Below are 19292 nucleotides of genomic sequence, written 5' to 3' on the forward strand. Positions count from 1 at the left end.
ACTAGATTTGTGAGGAAACATTGCAATTAAAGACATTTTTACTATGTTCTTGAATGGTTGTCTATTCAAGTTTCTGATTTGCTTGGTGGTTGAGTTTGACATTTTAATATATTTTTTTAATGTGGTCGAATAAATTTCATGTAAATGAACTTATAATGGAGTTTGTTCAGTAGGTGTGAAGGTTTGAAATGGCTGTGCTCAGCCTGTGCTTTCAAAGTAAAAATTTTCAGTATTTCAGAGTAAACTTTTACTTTATTGCAGAGTAAAATTTTACTTTTTTCAGAGTAAAACATTGCCTTCATTCACATGAAAGTAGAACTTTACTGTCTTTCAAAGTAAAAACTTACTATGTTGTTGAATGGTTGTCTATGGATGTGATGAGCCTGTGGTTTCACAATAAAATTTTACCTTATTTCAGAGTAAAATGTTACTTTTAGATTAAAATTTTACCTTATTTCAGAGTAAAATTTTACTTTTATAAAGGGTAAAATTTTACTTTTAGATTCAGAGTCTAAAATTTTACTCGTTTTTCAAAGTAAAATTTTACTTTTATACAGAGTAAAATTTTATTTTTAGATTCAGAGTGTAACATTTTAGTCTTATTTCAGAGTAAAATTTTACTTTTATACAGAGTGAAATTTTACTTCTAGATTCAGGGTGTAACATTTTACTCTTAGATTCAGAGTGTAACATTTTATTCTTATTTCAGAGTAAAATTTTACTTTTATGCTAAGTAAAATTTTACTTTTTGATTCAGGGTGCAACATCTTACTCTTATTTCAAAGTAAAATTTTACTTTTATGCAGAATAAAATTTTACTTTTAGATTCAGAGTGTAACAGTTTACTCTTATTTCAGAGTAAAGTAAAATTTTACTTTGAGTAAAATTTTACTTTATTTCAGACAGTATGTTACTCCCTTAGAAAAGCATTTCCAACCTGCACCAAAAATTACCACAGTACACAAACTCCCCTGATGCTCATCATGCAATCTTTGTGCAAAAATAATCTAACAACACAACTACATATATCATCAAAGATACACAAGTATAACCTGTATCATTGTATTCTATCCATAACAACGTTCATTCCTAGTCAAAACAATATCCTGCTCTAATAATGTATTAATCATCAAACCATAGTAAAATTTATTAGAACAATAGACAGCATTTACAAAAATCGAAATTACATACATCATTCACAGTACTTCCCCAAAAGTTGTCCACGTTGTCGTCCTTGAGGTCTTAGCTCTTGCCTATTTTTCTTTTGAGGTTGAATTGTTCCTCAGTCCATGCTTTTGGATAATCATTCAAAAATTGATGCACTATTAGTGCTCAGAAATTGTTCATTTCATCCTTTACCATAGAATTTGTAATAGGCTCATCTCTTATGATTTGGCGCATGATATAACATACAATAATTCCGCAATCAACACTGTTAATAAAAATCAAGATCTTGTTAGATTTAGTCAAATTTGAAAACTACCAATTCAAGCATGTAGTAGTAGCGTGAAATACTTACGATGTTGGGCGTTGTTGTGGACTATCTTTCACCGAAACCAAGTTTGCAAACTTTCTTCTACCTCTTTTCGTTTTGTTGGCCAACTTATTCTCCACATATGTTATCTAACATCATTGCATAATTGTTTGGTCACGATTAAATACAAGAATAAAACACAGTAAAAAATTACTGATAATATGATGCAAAGCACTTACAATCTTTTTTGCATCCTTAAGGTAAGGATCATCTCTGTTGTCTCTTGGCCTTTAAAAATTGTAATGTCTCCACTCATCAAATTCAGTGTCAAAGACAAGAAGTGTCAGTGGTAGAGTTTTTCTTCCTTCTTGTTCCCATTAGAGTTCATGCAAAAGTGAAGGTATTGTAGCCATTCAAATCTTGCTCAAGCACTTCGCCAATTAAATGATTTCTCAAATCTCCATAACCCCATTTCATGAGTGACTCCATTTAATCATATAAGAGTGTCATATCTCAAGTTGTGTTGGTGACAAACTGTATGAGTTGTCAATCTTTGGCAAACGAAATAGTAAAAATTAACTCTAAAATACAGTGCAATGTTACACTAAACCACAGTAAAATTTTATCAATTCAAACTAAACACAAATTGATGGCTTACCCAACAAAGGCTTAAGAAAAAGAATGACTTATTCTTTTCTGGCTTCTTTGCTTGTTGCTCAATCTGAAGCATTTCTACAAAGCTGTCAATGACCTACAAAAACAAAAATCAATTAAATATATGTCAATTAAATGAATTATTTTTAGTTATTGAAGTGAACACTAGTCATTGAAAATTGTATGGTCACTTATATTTTTTACAGTATCACCATCTCTCAGATTTGCATCCACATCATGCAATATAACATATACTCCATTTCCTGTGCTGGACCATATGATTGCACTAGTCATAAGGTTAAAAAAAAATGTTGATTAACATGTTGCAGTTTGATAATAGTAAAAATCTATTGTTTGATAAAATTAAAATGGTCTTACTCTGTGGTTTCCAAATTGTAAATCTTGCTCAGTAGACACTTATCATTCTCATCAAGCAATTTGCATATTGCAGCCTTATCCGGAAACAAAACCCTTTCAACTGGTTTTGGTTGGCTTAGAAGTAAGTTGTCAACACAAATCACTTCATTTGATATCACTTCAATTACTTGTTTTGTGGTCCTTTTTTTCTTTGCCTCTCTTGGCTCATATTCAAAATCAGACATCTCTTTTTTCTTCCCCCCCTTGATTTTGATTTTCTTGACCATGGATGTTTGCAATGGCTCTATGACTATACGTGTTTCTGTCAATGTGGTTTGAATCCTAAAGTTTTGCTCTTGTTCTACTCCTTTAGCATATGGCATTTCTTTAGAAGCAAAAGCTTGGGTAGTCGCATGAACAACATTTTCTTCAATCTGTTCAACCAACTATTTATTTTTAGATTCGAGTACTTCAAACACCTTTCTCAATTTCTCCATTTCTTTCTCTGTGTTGCTCATCTTTTCTATCATTTCTTTTGTTTTTGCCTCTTGATCCTATTGTATTTTTTGCATTGTTTCCCTTATTTTCTTCAGTTCTTCAACCAATGCCATATTCTCACTTTTCAGCCTCTTGTTTTCTTTTTGAACTCGTTCTAATTTCCCAAGATCAATGAAGTCCTTCAAAGGTTGATCATCTCCTAAAGCTTCAGCTACATGATCTTTATCTTCTTTAGTCTCCAAATTTTCCTCTATGTCCAATGCATCTTTTTCCTCATCATTGCGAATGAGTTTTATTTCTTCTCTGGAAATGGGTTTCAGTTCATCGTGATTCACCTGCATTTGAAAAATAGAAAAGAAAAGAAGTCAGCAATGAAGCAAACTTTACCACTAGAGTAAAATTTTATTTTGTTTCAAAGTAAAAGTTTACTCTGATTTAAAGTAAACTTTTACTCTGTTCAACAGTAAGTAAAATTTTACTCTGTTTCAAAGTAAAAGTTTACTTTGATTGTAGATAAACTTTTACTCTAATTTTAAGTAAACTTTTACTCTGTTCAAGAGTAAGATTTTATTATGTAAGTATAATTTTAAGCAAAGTGAACCAGTAAGGTTGAGTTTGGAAAGATGATACCTCTTCGGGCTTTAGTGTTTGGAATGACCTCTTCATTAGCTTTTTCCTCAACGTTGATAAGTCCCATCGAAGGAGCCTTGGACACAAATTTTTTCTTTGAGGTTGAATGAGTGTAGTATGCTCGCATAACTAGTACTATAAAATAAAAAATCGAAATTAGTTAATTCTGTAAAGATAGATTGCATAATATTTCAAGTAGTTCATTTTACTTACCAAAAGAAAAAGTACACATCTAGTTACATTTTCAGGACTTTCTAATGAAGACTAGATTGAAGTAGTCAACGTAGATGCAACTACAGTCAACCATGCATACGAATTCATCATTTCCAAATCTTCTACAAGGGCGACAAAAGCCCATCCAACTAGTAGACCAGTTGTTGGTAATAGCAAAGTTGCCACAACAAATAAACATATTATTTGTGCAACATCCTCAACATCAACTATCGTTGTGCTTTCTAATGCATCTTCCAATGCCTCCCGAAAACTCTTTATGGATATTCTTGACATATTACGAAACCTTCTCTGCACAAAAAGTGATTCTTGTTTCTTCCCATATGAGACGTCTACTTTTTCTTTCCCGATTTATCCCAAAAATCAAAGTAACGTCACTGTCCCGTATGTCACACATTTTCCCCCCAAGCTTAAATCCCTTTGCGTGAAAGTCATAAGATTTGATCACATCCATGATATTATCATCAACTTTCTTGAACTTCTTTAACACCACATCTTCTTTCTTCCAAAAAGATTTAAACAACGTCCCAAAAGGTGTTCTCTTGAGGGCAATAATGTGTCTTTTGACCTATATTGTTTCACATAGTTCTCCCTCTTCCATACTCCATGTACAATATTCAACTTCGAAGGTTTTGTTGTTGAAGGCATTGGATTGCTTTCATTAGAGCCTTCATCATCACTAGCATTGGATTGAACTTCTTTACTATTTTTGCTTTTTTTTTTTAAGGGACTTTTTTCTTTTGTATAGCCGTAGGTAGAACTTCAAAATCATCATCATCACCACATTTGCTTCTTGTAACAACCATTTTAAAACACTAAAAAGTTTCCCTATATCAATAGTGTAACATTTTACTTTAAACAACAAAGTGACAAAACAATAAGCACTAAAGAAAATGCACAAACATTGTAATGAGACAATAAAGTTTTACTCTGTTTGGCAATAAAACTTTACTTTTATTGAAAGTAAAAGTTTACTCTAATTGGAAGTAAAATTTTACTCTGAACAATATACCCTAGGAAATAAACAAAAAAAAAAAGTACAAAATTTATAGAACCAAGAATCAAGAAAACCTTGTCTCAATTTTTACTATACGCAACACAGTTCTGAAATTAACACGTACAATTCACATTCAAATCGAAATCAGAGAAATGACGAAACTACAATCACATTCACATACATAAATACATATATATATATATATATATATATTCAGATACAAATTGATATACACATTTATGTAATGAGCAAAGGCTAGAGAACACATACAACAAGAAATCAAGAGGAATTGATGAAAGCCTAAAACTGCACAAAACATTGTAATGAAACAGCAAAGTTTTAAAGTAAAATTTTACTCTGTATAAAACTTTACTCTCATTGTAAGTAAAATTTTAATCTGGTTGGAAGTAAAATTTTACTTTGAAAAATTCATGAAGCAAGTGAAATTGAAAGCATTGAAATTGCAGGACCAAAACACTATAGAAATCGATGCAACGAAATTGAAGCAAAACTGCATACACCGTTCTGAAATACCTAAATTAGTTTTCAAAATTTTTAAACCTTAACATTCTCACATGATTTAGTAATTTAAAGTATTTTAAGATAGTGATAAAAATTTTAGAATAGATGATCCTTAGTGTAACCCAAAATCCCAAACTCTACTCACTCTAATGCAATAATGAAAAAAAGAAAAGAAAAAAACAAGTTTATTAAAATCACTGACCTCTGTATTTTGTTAGAATAAAATTTTGTTATAAATCAAACAAAATCTTATATGTCAATAATTTCAAATAAACAATTTTCAGCAGCACTGATTCAACACACACATTACCAAAGGGTTAAGACAAAATGAGGATAAGTGGTGGCCATCTTTAACACGAAATCCTTAGCAGCCTTACAATCCCAGCCCATACCATGCCAACGTAATCTCGTACACCACTCCCAAAATGAAAACAAACCCAGACAGACTTCATAATATAAACAAACTAGCAGAAAGGAGAAAAAATCACCTGCAAAATGTCTAGAGAGAGAGTAATGAGACTCAGAGGAAGGTTTTCAATCGATGAAACAGAGTGATGGGAGAGAAACGGTGGAATTGTTTCATATTTCCCCACTTATATGGAAGGGCATTTTAGTCAATTCATCATATTTTTTTAATTGAGGGGCTTTTGGGGCCATTGTTTTTTTTTTCCGTGGGCTTCACACAAAATAGGCCCAATGGGAGGGGCTTTTCACCAAAAATCCCAAAAATCATTACTTTTACCTTATTTTCAAATTTATATTTTAAAAAAAATAATAATAATATTTCTTCGGCATGACCCTAAAAACAATTGAAAATATTAAAAACAATCTTTCTTAGAAGTTGAATTTATTATAAAAGTTCTACTAGTATATTACTTTTGAAATTATAATGACGTAAATACTAAACTTCAATTTCAAAACACTTGCAGACATAGAAATCAAGTGTACACATGCACACACATGAACTATTGTTACATAAGGTGTAGAAATTCTTGAATTTCTTATTCAAATTTGTTAGTTGTTAATCAAATACATTTAAATTTGTACAAATTGTTATAGAAAATAATTTTGAATAATCTTACAATGAAATGTGAGAAATTAAAATTCAAATACATTTTATAATCTAGTTTCATAAATGACAGCCTGAAGCAAGACAGCGTAAGATCTTATTGTTGGAACAAATTGTCTTGAATTCTTCAGTTGGTGTTGGTCGAGTCTTCAAAACTTGGCGATGATCTTGTCTATGTAGGACAGAAACTTGGTGCTTCAAGTTGCATTACTATGTCGCTTTCCTAAAGACAATATTTGCACACACCAAAAGGTGTGTAGGGAGTTACAGCAAATTTGCCTCTAGGATACAATGAAGCATGATCTAAAGATCAAATCTACCGGTGTTTGCACTGACGACAGTAGATCAGAATACTCTTGATATAATCAAGAAAACCAAGACACTAATAATCAAATCTACAGAACTTGATTACCAGTAAGAAAAACAAAAAAAATTGCTTAAGAAACTCTTGATCGAAAGATCAAAACCAAGAGGGAGGGAGGGAGAGATAGAGAGAGAGAAAAGTGTAGGAATGCTTCTGAATGTTTTTGGATGGAATGAAATGGCTGATTTCACAACCTATTTATAGGCCTTGATGCACCTGATCGAATAGTCATGTCCCTTGATCGCATCCGATTAGATCTAACCGTTGGATCGACAATCTACGGTGCAGATCATTTTCACACCAAATAGATGCGTTGACTAATCATACCCAATCACGATCGAGTGCTATCTCATCCGTATGATCGCGCGCATCTCCAATCAACGACTATGATGAACCTGCTCCAGATCGGACACACAACCGTTTGATCGGTTGGTTGACTCATTGCCAACGGACTACACATCACTGCCACGTGGAGCTAACTGTATTCCACGTCACCCATGCCACATTGGGTCCACGCCATCGCTCCAACCTGTCCGTGCTAAGTGCAAAGTGCGCCATCAAATGCCACACAGCCCACTGCCCACACCACGTACACGAGCACGTGTACGTGTGCGGATGGTGCGAAGCACCATCCTTGCGGTGTGGGTGCATGCATACTAGATTTCACCTCACAATTCCATATTCAAAGGAATATTCCATGTAGCACTTTATTAAGTGCTTCATGTTTTCCTTTCTTTCCGATGTGGGACAAAGTTCCCAAGCTTATTTAATGCTTTCCGAAGAACAACAAGGAAGGTTTTGAAAACACCCAAAAATAAACTATAAGTTTGAAAACCCATTTTGAAAATTCCCCAACATTCCCCCATCATTTTCAAAATATCAGATGATGATTCTTGGTTCACTTGGCAGCCTTATGCATAGGTGAAGATATCTTACGATTTGAATCATTCACTTAGTGAAGACATCTCAAAGTTAGTCAAGTTGGCATGGTAGACTTGTCTTTGAACTAGCGATCTTATTTGACTAACCGGACATGTCTCACGTACAGTACAGGTTACCTCAAGTATTCAAACAAACCGACATGTGGATTGGCCTTGTGTCTATATCCTGTTTCATGAGCACTCTACAGTCAAGCCCTTTGACTCATAGGAAGCAGCACCACCGCCTACACTCACATAGGTAAGCCTACTAAGAGTACCCCTGTAATTTACAGTACCCTAACAACTCAGAGTTTGCTAACTCATACTCTTCTTTTCACATTACAGGTACCAAGCACTTCAACCTTGGGATGAAAATGAAATAAAACTAAGTGCTTGCAATCACGACATATGGTGTACTTGGACTCATTGAACTCAAGACTTGATGTTTCTTCAAGCATTGAGTCGAGTTTCCACTAGGAGTGATTATGTTAAGTGGGCTTAAGACCCATCCCTTTTGATGTTTTCCACACCAAATCCCTTACAAATCCCTTTGTTAAGGGGTTAGCCAAGTTTTCACTTGACTTTACATAACTAATGGTAATCACACCTGTTGTGATTAACTGCCTAACACAGCTATGTCTCAGTCCTATATGCCTGGACTTTCCATTATGGACATGGCTATAGGCCCATGATAAAGTTACTTCATTATCACAATACAAAGATATTGGTGGCATAGGTTTTGGCCATATCTTAATCTCTAACAACAGATTCCTTAGCCACTCTGCCTTTCTGCTACAAGAAACCAATGCTACAAACTCTGACACCATGGTTGAGTCTGTTATGCATGTTTGCATCTTAGAACCCCAGGAGATAGCTTCTCCTCCAAGAGTAAAAATCCAACCACCAGTGGACGAGTGATCTTCATGGTCAGTTATCCAACTAGCATCCGTGAATCCTTCCAGCACTGCTGGATAGCCATTATAGACTATTCCATAATCTATTATTTTCCTCAAGTACCTAAGTACTTAGTTAAGAGCATGCCAATGCGCACTACTGGGATTACTAGTGTATCTACTAAGTTTTCCTACTGCAAAAGCAATATTAGGTCTAGTGCAAGTCATGGCATACATCAGGCTACCTATTACTCTTGAGCATTCTAGCTGATCAACAACCCTTCCAGTATTAGGATACAATTTCAAATTTGAATCAAAAGGTCTAGACATGGGTGTACAATTATATTGATTAAATTTCATAAGAATTTTCTCAATATAGTGTGACTGGGTTAGAATCAAATTATTGTTCTTTCGTTTGATCTTAATACCCAGAATTACATCAGCCAAGCCCATGTCTTTCATACTAAAGCTAGATGACAAGAAACTTTTAGTACTTTCAATGACATCATTGTCAGTACCAAAAATAAACATGTTATCTACATATAGGCATATGATTACACCTCTATTTCCAATAAACTTACTGTACACACACTTATCAGATTCATGTATCCTAAAACCATTTGACACTATTACTTTGTCAAATTTCTCATGCCACTGTTTTGGAGCTTGTTTCAGTCCATATAATGACTTCACGAGTTTACACACTTTCTGTTCTTGACCCTGTATAACAAATCCTTCCGGTTGTTGCATGTAGATTTTCTCATCTAACTCTCCATTTAGGAAAGTAGTCTTAGCATCCATTTGATGGATTTCAAGCTTGTAGATTGAGGCTAAGGCAATCAACACTCGAATGGTGGCGATTCTAACCACCGGAGCATATGTATCAAAATAATCGATACTCAACTTTTGAATAAAACCCTTAGCAACTAATCTTGCTTTGAACTTGTCAATTGTGCCATCAACTTTCATTTTCCTTTTGAAAATCCATTTACAACCAATTGGTTTGGATCCAGGTGGCAAATCAGCAAGTATTCGGGTATTCTTGCCCATGATAGAATCCATCCATCGTTTATTGCTTCTTTCCAGAAAGCAGAATCTTGAGACTTCATAGCCTCCTCAAAGGTTAATGGATCTGAATCCATATTCAAAGAAATCAATGTTTTCTTACAATAAGCTTTCCCAGTTCCTTTTACAAGGTAAATAACGAAATCAAGGCCAAATGACTGACTTCTCAATCCTAGCCCTCTTACTCCTTCTTAGCTCAATAGGCTCGTTAGGTTCATTAGGCTCAATGGGTGTTCATGTCGTTCACTTTCCTCTGTAGACATCAAAGGAGTTGATTCATATCCTTGATTAGAATCCAACCTTGGAATGGTTGTGAAACGATTCTCATAAAATACCGCATCATGAGATTCAATGATGGTATTTGTTTCCATTGAACCATTGGGCTCTACTACTAGAAACCTATATGCTTTGCTATGTATAGTATAGCCAAGGAATATGCATTCAATTCTGTTTTCACCAAATTTCTTCTTTTCAGGTTCAGGCAATCTGATTATTACTCTATAGCCCCATGTTTTCAAGTAACCAAGATTAGATTTCTTGTTTTTCCATAGTTCATAAAGAGTAACATTTCCTCCCTTAGGAGGAATTCTATTGAGTATGTGATAGGCAGTGAGCAAGGCTTCACCCCAAAAACATAACTTAAACTGGAGTAAGAAAGTATAGCATTAATCATTTCTGTTAATGTCCTATTCTTTCTTTCAGCTACTCCATTTTGTTGTGGTGCGTGTGCAAACTTCTCATGAATAATACCAACATTTTCACAATATTTTGGAAAATGGTATTCACCGCCTCTATCAGACCTAAGTCTCTTTATTTTGACATTACACTGATTTTCTACTTCTGTCTTAAAAATCTTGAATTTATCAAACACCTCATCTTTTGAATGTAAAAGATAAATATGACAATACTTAGAAAAATCATCGATGAATGTTACAAAATATTTCTTACCACCTCTAGTGGGGGTACTATACATGTCACATACATCACTATGTACAAGTTCAAGCAAAGATGTGGTTTTATCTACTTTAGGAAATAGAATGCGAGTAATTTTTATTCCACACAAAATTTACATTTTTCAAACATATCAATGTCATACTTAGGAATTGAATCTAATTTAACCATATCATGCCATTTCCTAGTATTAACATGAACAAAACGAGCATGCCATAAAGAAAGAGAATCAACAATATAAGCAGAAATAGATGTATTATTGATAATGTTAAGTTTGAACATTCCCTGATACATGTAGCCCTTCCCAACAAAAATTCCACCCTTAGACAGGACAAATTTGTTCGACTCAAATACTAACTTGAAACCATGCTTATTAAGCAGGCTTCCAGATATAAGGTTTTTCCTAACATCAGGTACATGATAAACATCATTAAGACTTAAGACTTTTTCACATGTGAACTCTAGATCCACCGTCCCTTTGCTTTTGATAGCAGCAGTTGAAGAGTTTCCCATGTAGAGAACTGTTCCATCACTCACTTGTTCATAAGTAGTGAAACGGATTTTGTCATTGCAGATGTGCCTTGTTGCTTCTGAGTCAATCCACCAGTCACCAGCATCTTCGAGCATGTTTACCTCGAATACAATAGCCACAAACTTGTTCTTGGCATTTGATGCTTCTGGCTTCTTCTTGTATGATCGGCATTCATTTCCGAAGTGCCCTGGCTTGCCAAAGTGCTAGCAAGCGCCTTTCAACTTCTTAGCATCTTTCTCGGGTTAGGGTTCACGTTTACGCTTCTTTTTGTTGAACCTCTTGCCATTATCCACCATGTGAATCTTGGAAGTCTGAGCCAATTGGTTTTCTTTACTTTCAAGAAGTCTTGACTCTTCCTCAACTTGGAGGTGTTGAGCCAATTCCTCTAAAGTTAGATCTTCCTTTTTATGTTTCAGAGTTTTCTTAAAATCCTTCCAAGAAGATGACAGTTTTTCTATTATCGATGAAACTATAATAGATTCATCCATGTTCATATTCTTTTGTTGAAACTGACTCAAAATATGTTGGATCTCATGGAATTGATCTATAAAGGGCTGTGTATCAATCATAGTAAAACGCATAAAATTACTAACAAGAAATTTCTTACTGGTGGCATCCTCGGTGAGGTATTTTGACTGTAGTATGTCCCAGAGTTGCTTTTCCGTTTCCAAATATTGATACACATCGAATAGAGAGTCTGACAGTGCATTCAGAATGTGTCCTCGACAAATGTAGTCGTCATTCTCCCATTTGGTTCTGGTACGGGTTTGCTCCATAGGCTCATTTTTTTCCTTTACCGGATAGGGGGTAGTCAGCACATAGACCACTTTGAGAGTGGTGAGCAAAAAGTGCATCTTTTTTTGCCAGTGATAGAAATTGCCACCATCAAACCGGTCAAGCTTCATGAAATCTTGAGTTATTTTCTGAATAGACATCGCCATATCCAAATATTGTCTTTAGATTGTTGGAGCAAATTGTCTTGAATTCTTCAGTTGGTGTTGTTCGAGTCTTCAAAACTTGCCGATGATCTTGTCTATGTAGGAAAGAAACTTGGCGCTTCAAGTTGCGTTACTATGTCGCTTTCCTAAAGACAATATTTACACACACCAAAAGGTGTGCAAGGGGTTACAACAATTTTGCCTCCAGGATACAATGACGCCTGATCTAAAGATCAAATCTACCGGCGTCTGCACTGACGACAGTAGATTAGAATACTCTTGATATAATCAAGAAAACCAAGACACTGATAATCAAATTTGCAGAACTTGATTACCAGTAAGAAAAACCAAAAAAATTGCTTAAGAAACTCTGATTGAAAAATCAAAACCAAGAGAGAGAGAGAGAGAGAGAAGTGCAGGAATGCAGGAATGCTTCTGAATGTTTTTGGATGGAATGAAATGGTTGATTTCATAGCCTATTTATAGGCCTTGATGCACCTAATCGAATAGTCATGTCCCTTGATCACATTCGATCAGATCTAACCGTTGGATCGACGAACTACGGTGCAAATGATTCTCACACCGAATAGACACGTTGAGTAATCATACCCGATCACGATCGAGTGCCATCTCATCCATACGATCGCGTGCATCTCCAATCAACGACTATGATCAACCTGCTCCAGATCGAATACACAACCGTTTGATCGGTTGGTTGACTCATCACCAGTGGACGACAAATCACTGCCACGTGGAGCTGACTATATTCCACGTCAATCCCTGCTAAAGGCAAAGATTAAGAATCTCCTCAATTATGGGGTTTCTTTATTGGGCTATATGTTGTGTTGTTTATCTCTTTTTTATATTTGTTAAGTTGATTGTTGAGCTTCTATGATTGTTGGACTATGATAATCTGAATGTGAAATTATTTTCAAATATTTAAATAATCTCCTATCAATTGACCTAAAAAAATTCTTACTAAAATTTTTATTTTCCCCTCGCAAACATACATTAATGTGTACTAATTAGGCATTCATTTTTTTATATACTCATTGAGCTATCAAATTGATTCTCTTCTTTTTTATTATAGGTCCAGAGCAATGGTATTGTGCAAGTCATTTTTGGGATAAAGTGCTAAGAGTAGAGTTATTTTGAATTATTTTGTTGAGACATTAGCTTTTACTTAAATTATAGAACTCTAGTTTACTTGATGGTGACAATATATGAACTCAACTAAACTAAATTTGTGGATTGTTGTTGAGACTTTCCGTATTGTTGATTGAAGTATTACTGATTGAGGTTTTATCTCTTGAATAACATAAATGCTGGTCCATTGTTACTAATATCTATTTAGCACAGTCATTCTTTTGTCAGTGATTCAAGACTGACTTTGAGGTGAATATGATGTTTTTCTTTGCTTTTGTTCTTTTAATCAAATTTCAAATTGCTTTTGAATGGCAGTGTCACAATTGATATTGAAGTTTTCTTCAGGATTTTTTCCCCTTTTAACTACAATCCTCTACAACTTCGATATTTGTAGGAACTAACCACACCACACCATGGAATTCTTAGTTTCAATTTTTGAAATTGTATAGAATTTGGGGGAAGCAACTGGAAAATGGTTTGGATATATCAACAGCCTTGATGCAAACTTCAAAATTTTCAAAAGAAAGATAGAGGAATTGAGCAGTCAAGAGGATGATATAAAGACTGAACTGAGCAGTGCAGAGCAGCGGTCAGGGATAAGAAAAAAGAAAGTAGTTCAAAACTGGCTTGGCGATGTGCAAACTTTGCAAAGATAAGAGCAAGAAGTAGTAGGATGGAATAATGTCTCCTCACGTGTAAAATTGGGAAAGCTTGTTGTGGAGAAGATTCAAGAGGTGGCAGAACTGCAGGAAAGGGATAGATTTTCTAATGGTTTGTTGATTGATGCACTTCCAACTAGTAGACTGTTCATACGAACAATGGGATGTTTTTGTGAAAACACAAGTGCAAGGAATATGGAGAACGTTTGGAAATACGTGATGGATGATGAGGTTAGAAGGATTGGCATTTTTGAAAGGGGGGGAATCGGCAAAACAACCATCACGCATCACATTAACAATGAACTCTTGAATGAAGCTTGTAACTTTGATGATGTTATTTGGGTCACAATATCTAAAGCATTCAACATTAGAAATCTACAGAGGCAGATAGCCAAGGCACTGAATCTTGATTTGTCGAGTTATAGGGATGAAACAAAAAGAGCATTAGAACTGTATACAATGCATTTCCAAAAGAAGAGGTATGTGGTCATCTTAGATGATCTGTGGAAAGCATTTCCTCTAGATAAGGTGGGTATTCCGAAGCATCCATATCTAATGGATGTAAACTAGTGTTAACTATACGATCGTTAGAAGTGTGTAGGAAGATGGAGTGCAGAGCTGTCAAAGTGGAGCTTCTCACTGAAGATGAAGCACTGAATCTATTTATGAGCAAGGTTGAAGAACATCAGATGGTTGAAATTGCAACAAAAGTTTCCAAAGAATGTGCACGTCTGCCTCTTGCAATCACTACTATAGTTGGCAGTATGAGGGGAGTAAATGATATTGTGCATTGTTTCTTGCAACAAAAGTTGTAAGAAAAGTTGCCAAAGCTCCAACATTGTTTCTTGTTTTGTGCATTGTATCCAGAAGACGATATCAACCCTAGGGAAGAGCTGATAGAATATTGGATTGTTGAGGGACTAATAGCTGAGATGAATAGTATAGAAGCAATGTTTGACAAAGGTCACGCTATATTAAATAAACTCATAAATACTTACCTGTTTGAGAGTCTTACCAACATATATAAGGAAGAATTCGTGAGGTTTCATGATTTGATAAGAGATATGGCTCTCAAAATAACATCAACTAGTCCTCAATTCAGGGCAAAAGCTAGTGAGGGATTAGAAAGAGTACCATATGAAGATTGGTTTGAGGATCTTGAGAGGGTTTCCTTAATTTAAAGCAAGATAGAAGAACTTCCTTTTAGACCACCGATTTGCCCTCGGCTCACCACCTTGTTATTGGGATATAACCCATTATTACGAATTCCAGATTCTTTCTTTGCGCATATGCATCATCTCAATGTATTGGATTTGTTCGACACCTACATAGAATCTCTACCAGATTCCATCTCCAAGTTGGCGTTAGTCCAACCTTTCATATGGAGAACCCACTAGAGAGAGTAGGGGTGGCAACCTTTCCATTGAAGATGGGTGGGGGTGGCAACCGCCCCACTAACCATGTCTTGATTAACTCCTGTCCCTCAATTGTGTATAAATTGAGGTGAGGAGGAGGGGTTTGATAGAGAGAAAGGCAGTGAGCAAAACACTAAGAGTGTGTGAGTGAGAGTTCTATAATGAGTGAGTGAGGTGTGAGTGGTGTAAACTCCCTCCGGGAAATTCTATAGTGGATATCTCTCCAGTGGACATAGGCAATTGGCAAACCACGTAAATCTCTTGTGTTATTGTGTGATTGATTTCTGGTGTCTCATAGTCCTAACAAGTGGTATCAGAGCCAAGTTGGTTGCGTTTCGAAAAAACAGAGTACAAATTTTTGAAACTGGAGATGGACTCTGGCAGGGATTGTATGTCGATAAGGGACAAATCCAATACCTTGAGTCGATGCATATGCATAAAGAAAGAATCCAGAATCCGTAATAATATTGGAAAACTGTTCTCCCTCAATAGTAAGGTGGTGAGCTCAGGGCAAATGAGTGCTCTAGAAGGAAATTCTTTTGTCATATTGAACATTAAAGATACCCTATCAAGATCCTCAAACTAGTCTTCATAGGGTACTTTTTCTAATACCTCACCATCTCATACCATGAATCAAGGACTAGTTGATGTTATGTTGAGAGCCATAACACATTCTTCCTTATTTATGTTGGTAAGATTCTCCAACAAGCAACTATTTATGAGTTTGTTCAATATAGTATGACCTTCATCGAACATTGCTTGTATACTGTTCTTCTTAGTTATTAGTCCCTCAGTAATCCAATACTCTATAAGTTCTTTCCTAGAGATTTTATGGTCTTCTGGAAACAATGCACAATACGAGAAACAATGTTGGAGCTTTTCATCATTTAGGCAACTATAACTAAATTTCAGTCACTCAAACACCTCACTTTCATTATCCCTGTTCTGTTTTGTCGAGCTGATCAATTCATTTAATGCATTTCTCCCCTCATGAATGTCATTTACTCCTATCATACTTCCAGCTATAGTAAAAATAGCAAGGGGAAGACACGCACATTCTTCGGCAACTTCTGTTGCAAATTCTTTCACTTTCGGAGTAAGCACTGTTTGATTTTCTTCAACCTTGCTCATAAATAGATTTAATGCTTCCTCTTCCGTGATAAGCTCCACTTTGATAGTTTTGCACTCCATCTTTCTACACACTTCTAACGATCTTGTAGTTAACACCAGTTTACATCCATTAAATCTGGTTGGTTCCGGAATACCCACCTTCTCCAGAGGCAACGTTTCCCATAGATCGTCTAAGATGAGCACATGCCTCTTCTTTTGGGAAAGAATTGTATATATTTCTGATTCTCTTCTTAGTTCATCCCCATAATTTGAAAGATCAATATTCAGCTCTTCAGTTATCTGCCTCTGTACATTTCTAACAGTGAATGCTTTAGATACTGTGACCCAAATAACATCACCGATTCAAGAGTTGATTGTTGATGTGATGTATGATGGTTGTTTTGCCAACTCCCCCCATTTCGTAAATGCCAATCCTTCTAACCTTATCATCCATCAAGTATTCCCAAACTTTCTCTATGTTCCTTGTACTTGTGATTTCACCAACAGATCTAGTAGTTGGTATGAACTGTGCACTATTTGGAAATGCATCAATCAACAAATCATTAGAAAATCTGTCCTTTTCTTGCACCTCTACCACTTCCTTAATCTTATCTACAACAAGCTTTCCTAACCATATGCGCAAGAAGACATTCTTCCTTCCAACTATTTCTTGCCCTTGTATTTGCAATGTTTGGACATCACCTTTTATCCTTTGCACATCTTTTTGCCAAACTTCAACTTCTTTCTTTCGCCTTTTCCTTGACCGCTGCTTTGCAATGCTCACTTCTTTATTTATGTCATTCTCTTAACTGCTTAAGTATTCCGTCTTTCGTTTGAGATTTTTCATGTTAGCATCAAGGCAGTTGATATATCCAACACATTTTTGAGTTGCTTCCCACGTACTCTTCCTAATTTCAAAGATTGAATGTAAGAATTCCATGGTGTGGTCAGTTCCTGCAAATACTGAAGAGGATTGTTTTTAACTTCAATATCAATTCTGACAATTTTTACAAAGCAATTTGAAATTTGATTTACAAAAGCAAGAGAGAGGAAATTATGCTAATATATGCAAATAGTCTCCATATTCACCTCAAAACAATAGAAAATTAGTCTTGAATTACTAACAAAAGAGTGATTGTGCTAAATATATATTAGTAACAATGAACCAGCATTTATGTTGTTTAAGAATTGCTGCTCTGGTGTTGTTCGTAAATTTCGGGTAGGTGGGTGATCTGAAAGACGAACAAGAATCGATGACTGAGTTTGGAATCATTACACACCTAAACCCAAGAAACCCCAAAAAAGAGACTGATTTTATTTATTCTGGTGTATCGATAACATAATTTAATGTTACTACTAGCTGCATTTTACTACAAATGAGTGTAAATCATGTGAAATATCCTGGAAAACTAGCAATTTTGCAATTTTTATTTATTTATTTATTTTTTTTGCTGAAAGGAATTCCCTAACAAGTAGCACGGCACACTATTTTTAGAGCTTCTATTTTCAGAGATAAAAATAAGTTTCTACATACATAATTAAACTTGTCTCAATTATTTGCCTTAAAAAAAAATCACAAAGCAACATACTCCTAGAACATGAATTGAAACAATTCAGTTTTTTATTAAAAATACACACACACTAGGGATGGCAAAATACCTTGATCTGTCGGGTCCCAGAATCTCCCCGACCCTAATGGGATGGGTTTGGGGGTGGTTGAATATGGTAGGGTCAGATTTGGGAAAATCTTTGAACAACTGATTGGGTTCGGGTCGGGGGCGAGGGAGAGAATTTTTTAACCGGAACCCTACCCAACACACACATACACACACATATAAATATATATATATATATATATATATATATATTATATGTAGTGTGCTAATGCCAAAACTAAAACTAGAACTGTACACCCTCTCTATTTTAGGAGAAAGAAGGCACAAGTAACTTGAAGACTAAGAAGAACAGCAGCTTACTGTTAATACATATATTTTACTTTACTTCTTAGTTTGGAAAATTAAAGGAAGAGCAATTATTTACTATTTTATAGATCGATCAGGTCAGCAATCAACTATAATGGACCGGGGTCCTTTGTCTACTCAGCAAAAAAAAAACCCAAATTCCTCTGTCTCGCCTCTCAATACATTCCCAACCATTAGATCATGCAGAAATCTCAACGCACCTGAATTTTGAGGCATGATCCAATGGTAAGATTGGAAAATTTGTGTAATTCCCATAGAAGCATTGTTTGAATTTTAGGAGCATCTCCAATCCTTAACCTCTTTTTCATCAAATTTAAATTTGATGAAAGAGTGATAAAATATGTATCTCCAATCCATTCGTCAAATGTTATCAAATCAAGGGAAAACCATTTTTTTCATCAAATTGAGAATTCATCAAATCCTTCGTCAAATTAGAATTTGATGAAAATTTAAAAAGATGAAGCATTGGAGATGAAAAAAAATCAAATTTGATGAAATTATAAATTTGAGATAGGAAGGGAATTAAGCATTTTACAAAAATTTGGAATCTTTTCATCAAATATGAAAAGACCAAGCTTTTTACTAAAAATGAAAAAATGGATGAAGGGTTGGAGATACTCTTACCATTTGGTTGATGGATTTGGGTAGAAATTTGTAAAGGAAAAGAAAATGGGCAGGTGAAATGTAAATAAAATATAGCTAGATTTCAGACACTTTTTCGTTTTCCTTTTCAAATTCTTACGCAAATGCATGAACCAAACACATGCTACGGACTTGATTAGGTGAGAAAACCTAATTTAACAGCAAATATGTTTGAAGATCATGAGAAGCCGTGTATCAATATACAAGCTTGGCTTGTAAGATCTTTTCCGCAAAAATCGTTAT

At 35.0% G+C, this 19292-nt stretch overlaps 2 protein-coding genes across 2 annotated transcripts; one reads left to right on the forward strand and one right to left on the reverse strand.

The window, feature by feature from the left end:
- Positions 1-11399: 11399 nt before the first annotated feature.
- On the reverse strand, positions 11400-12098 carry LOC145813246 (uncharacterized). Its single transcript, XM_082908531.1, has one exon. The coding sequence runs from the start codon at positions 12096-12098 to the stop codon at positions 11400-11402; it is 699 nt and encodes a 232-aa protein (XP_082764657.1).
- Positions 12099-12309: 211 nt separating this feature from the next.
- On the forward strand, positions 12310-14470 carry LOC114313208 (putative disease resistance protein At4g14610). Its single transcript, XM_028259573.2, has 5 exons — positions 12310-12358; positions 13186-13198; positions 13557-13575; positions 13691-13852; positions 13952-14470. The coding sequence occupies exons 1-5, from the start codon at positions 12310-12312 to the stop codon at positions 14468-14470; spliced, it is 762 nt and encodes a 253-aa protein (XP_028115374.2).
- The last annotated feature ends 4822 nt before the right edge of the window (positions 14471-19292 follow it).

The sequence above is a fragment of the Camellia sinensis genome, chromosome 2, assembly GCF_055761805.1.
Source record: "Camellia sinensis isolate YWXY chromosome 2, ASM5576180v1, whole genome shotgun sequence".
NCBI classification, from domain to species: domain Eukaryota; kingdom Viridiplantae; phylum Streptophyta; class Magnoliopsida; order Ericales; family Theaceae; genus Camellia; species Camellia sinensis.

Coding starts and splice junctions, on each gene's coding strand:
- LOC114313208 (XM_028259573.2), top strand. CDS start 12,310: ATGACGCCTGATCTAAAGATCAAATCTACCGGCGTCTGCACTGACGAC. Junction 13,853..13,951: donor CAGGGATAAGAAAAAAGAAA/GTAGTTCAAAAC, acceptor AAATTGGGAAAG/CTTGTTGTGGAGAAGATTCA.
- LOC145813246 (XM_082908531.1), bottom strand. CDS start 12,098: ATGGCGATGTCTATTCAGAAAATAACTCAAGATTTCATGAAGCTTGAC.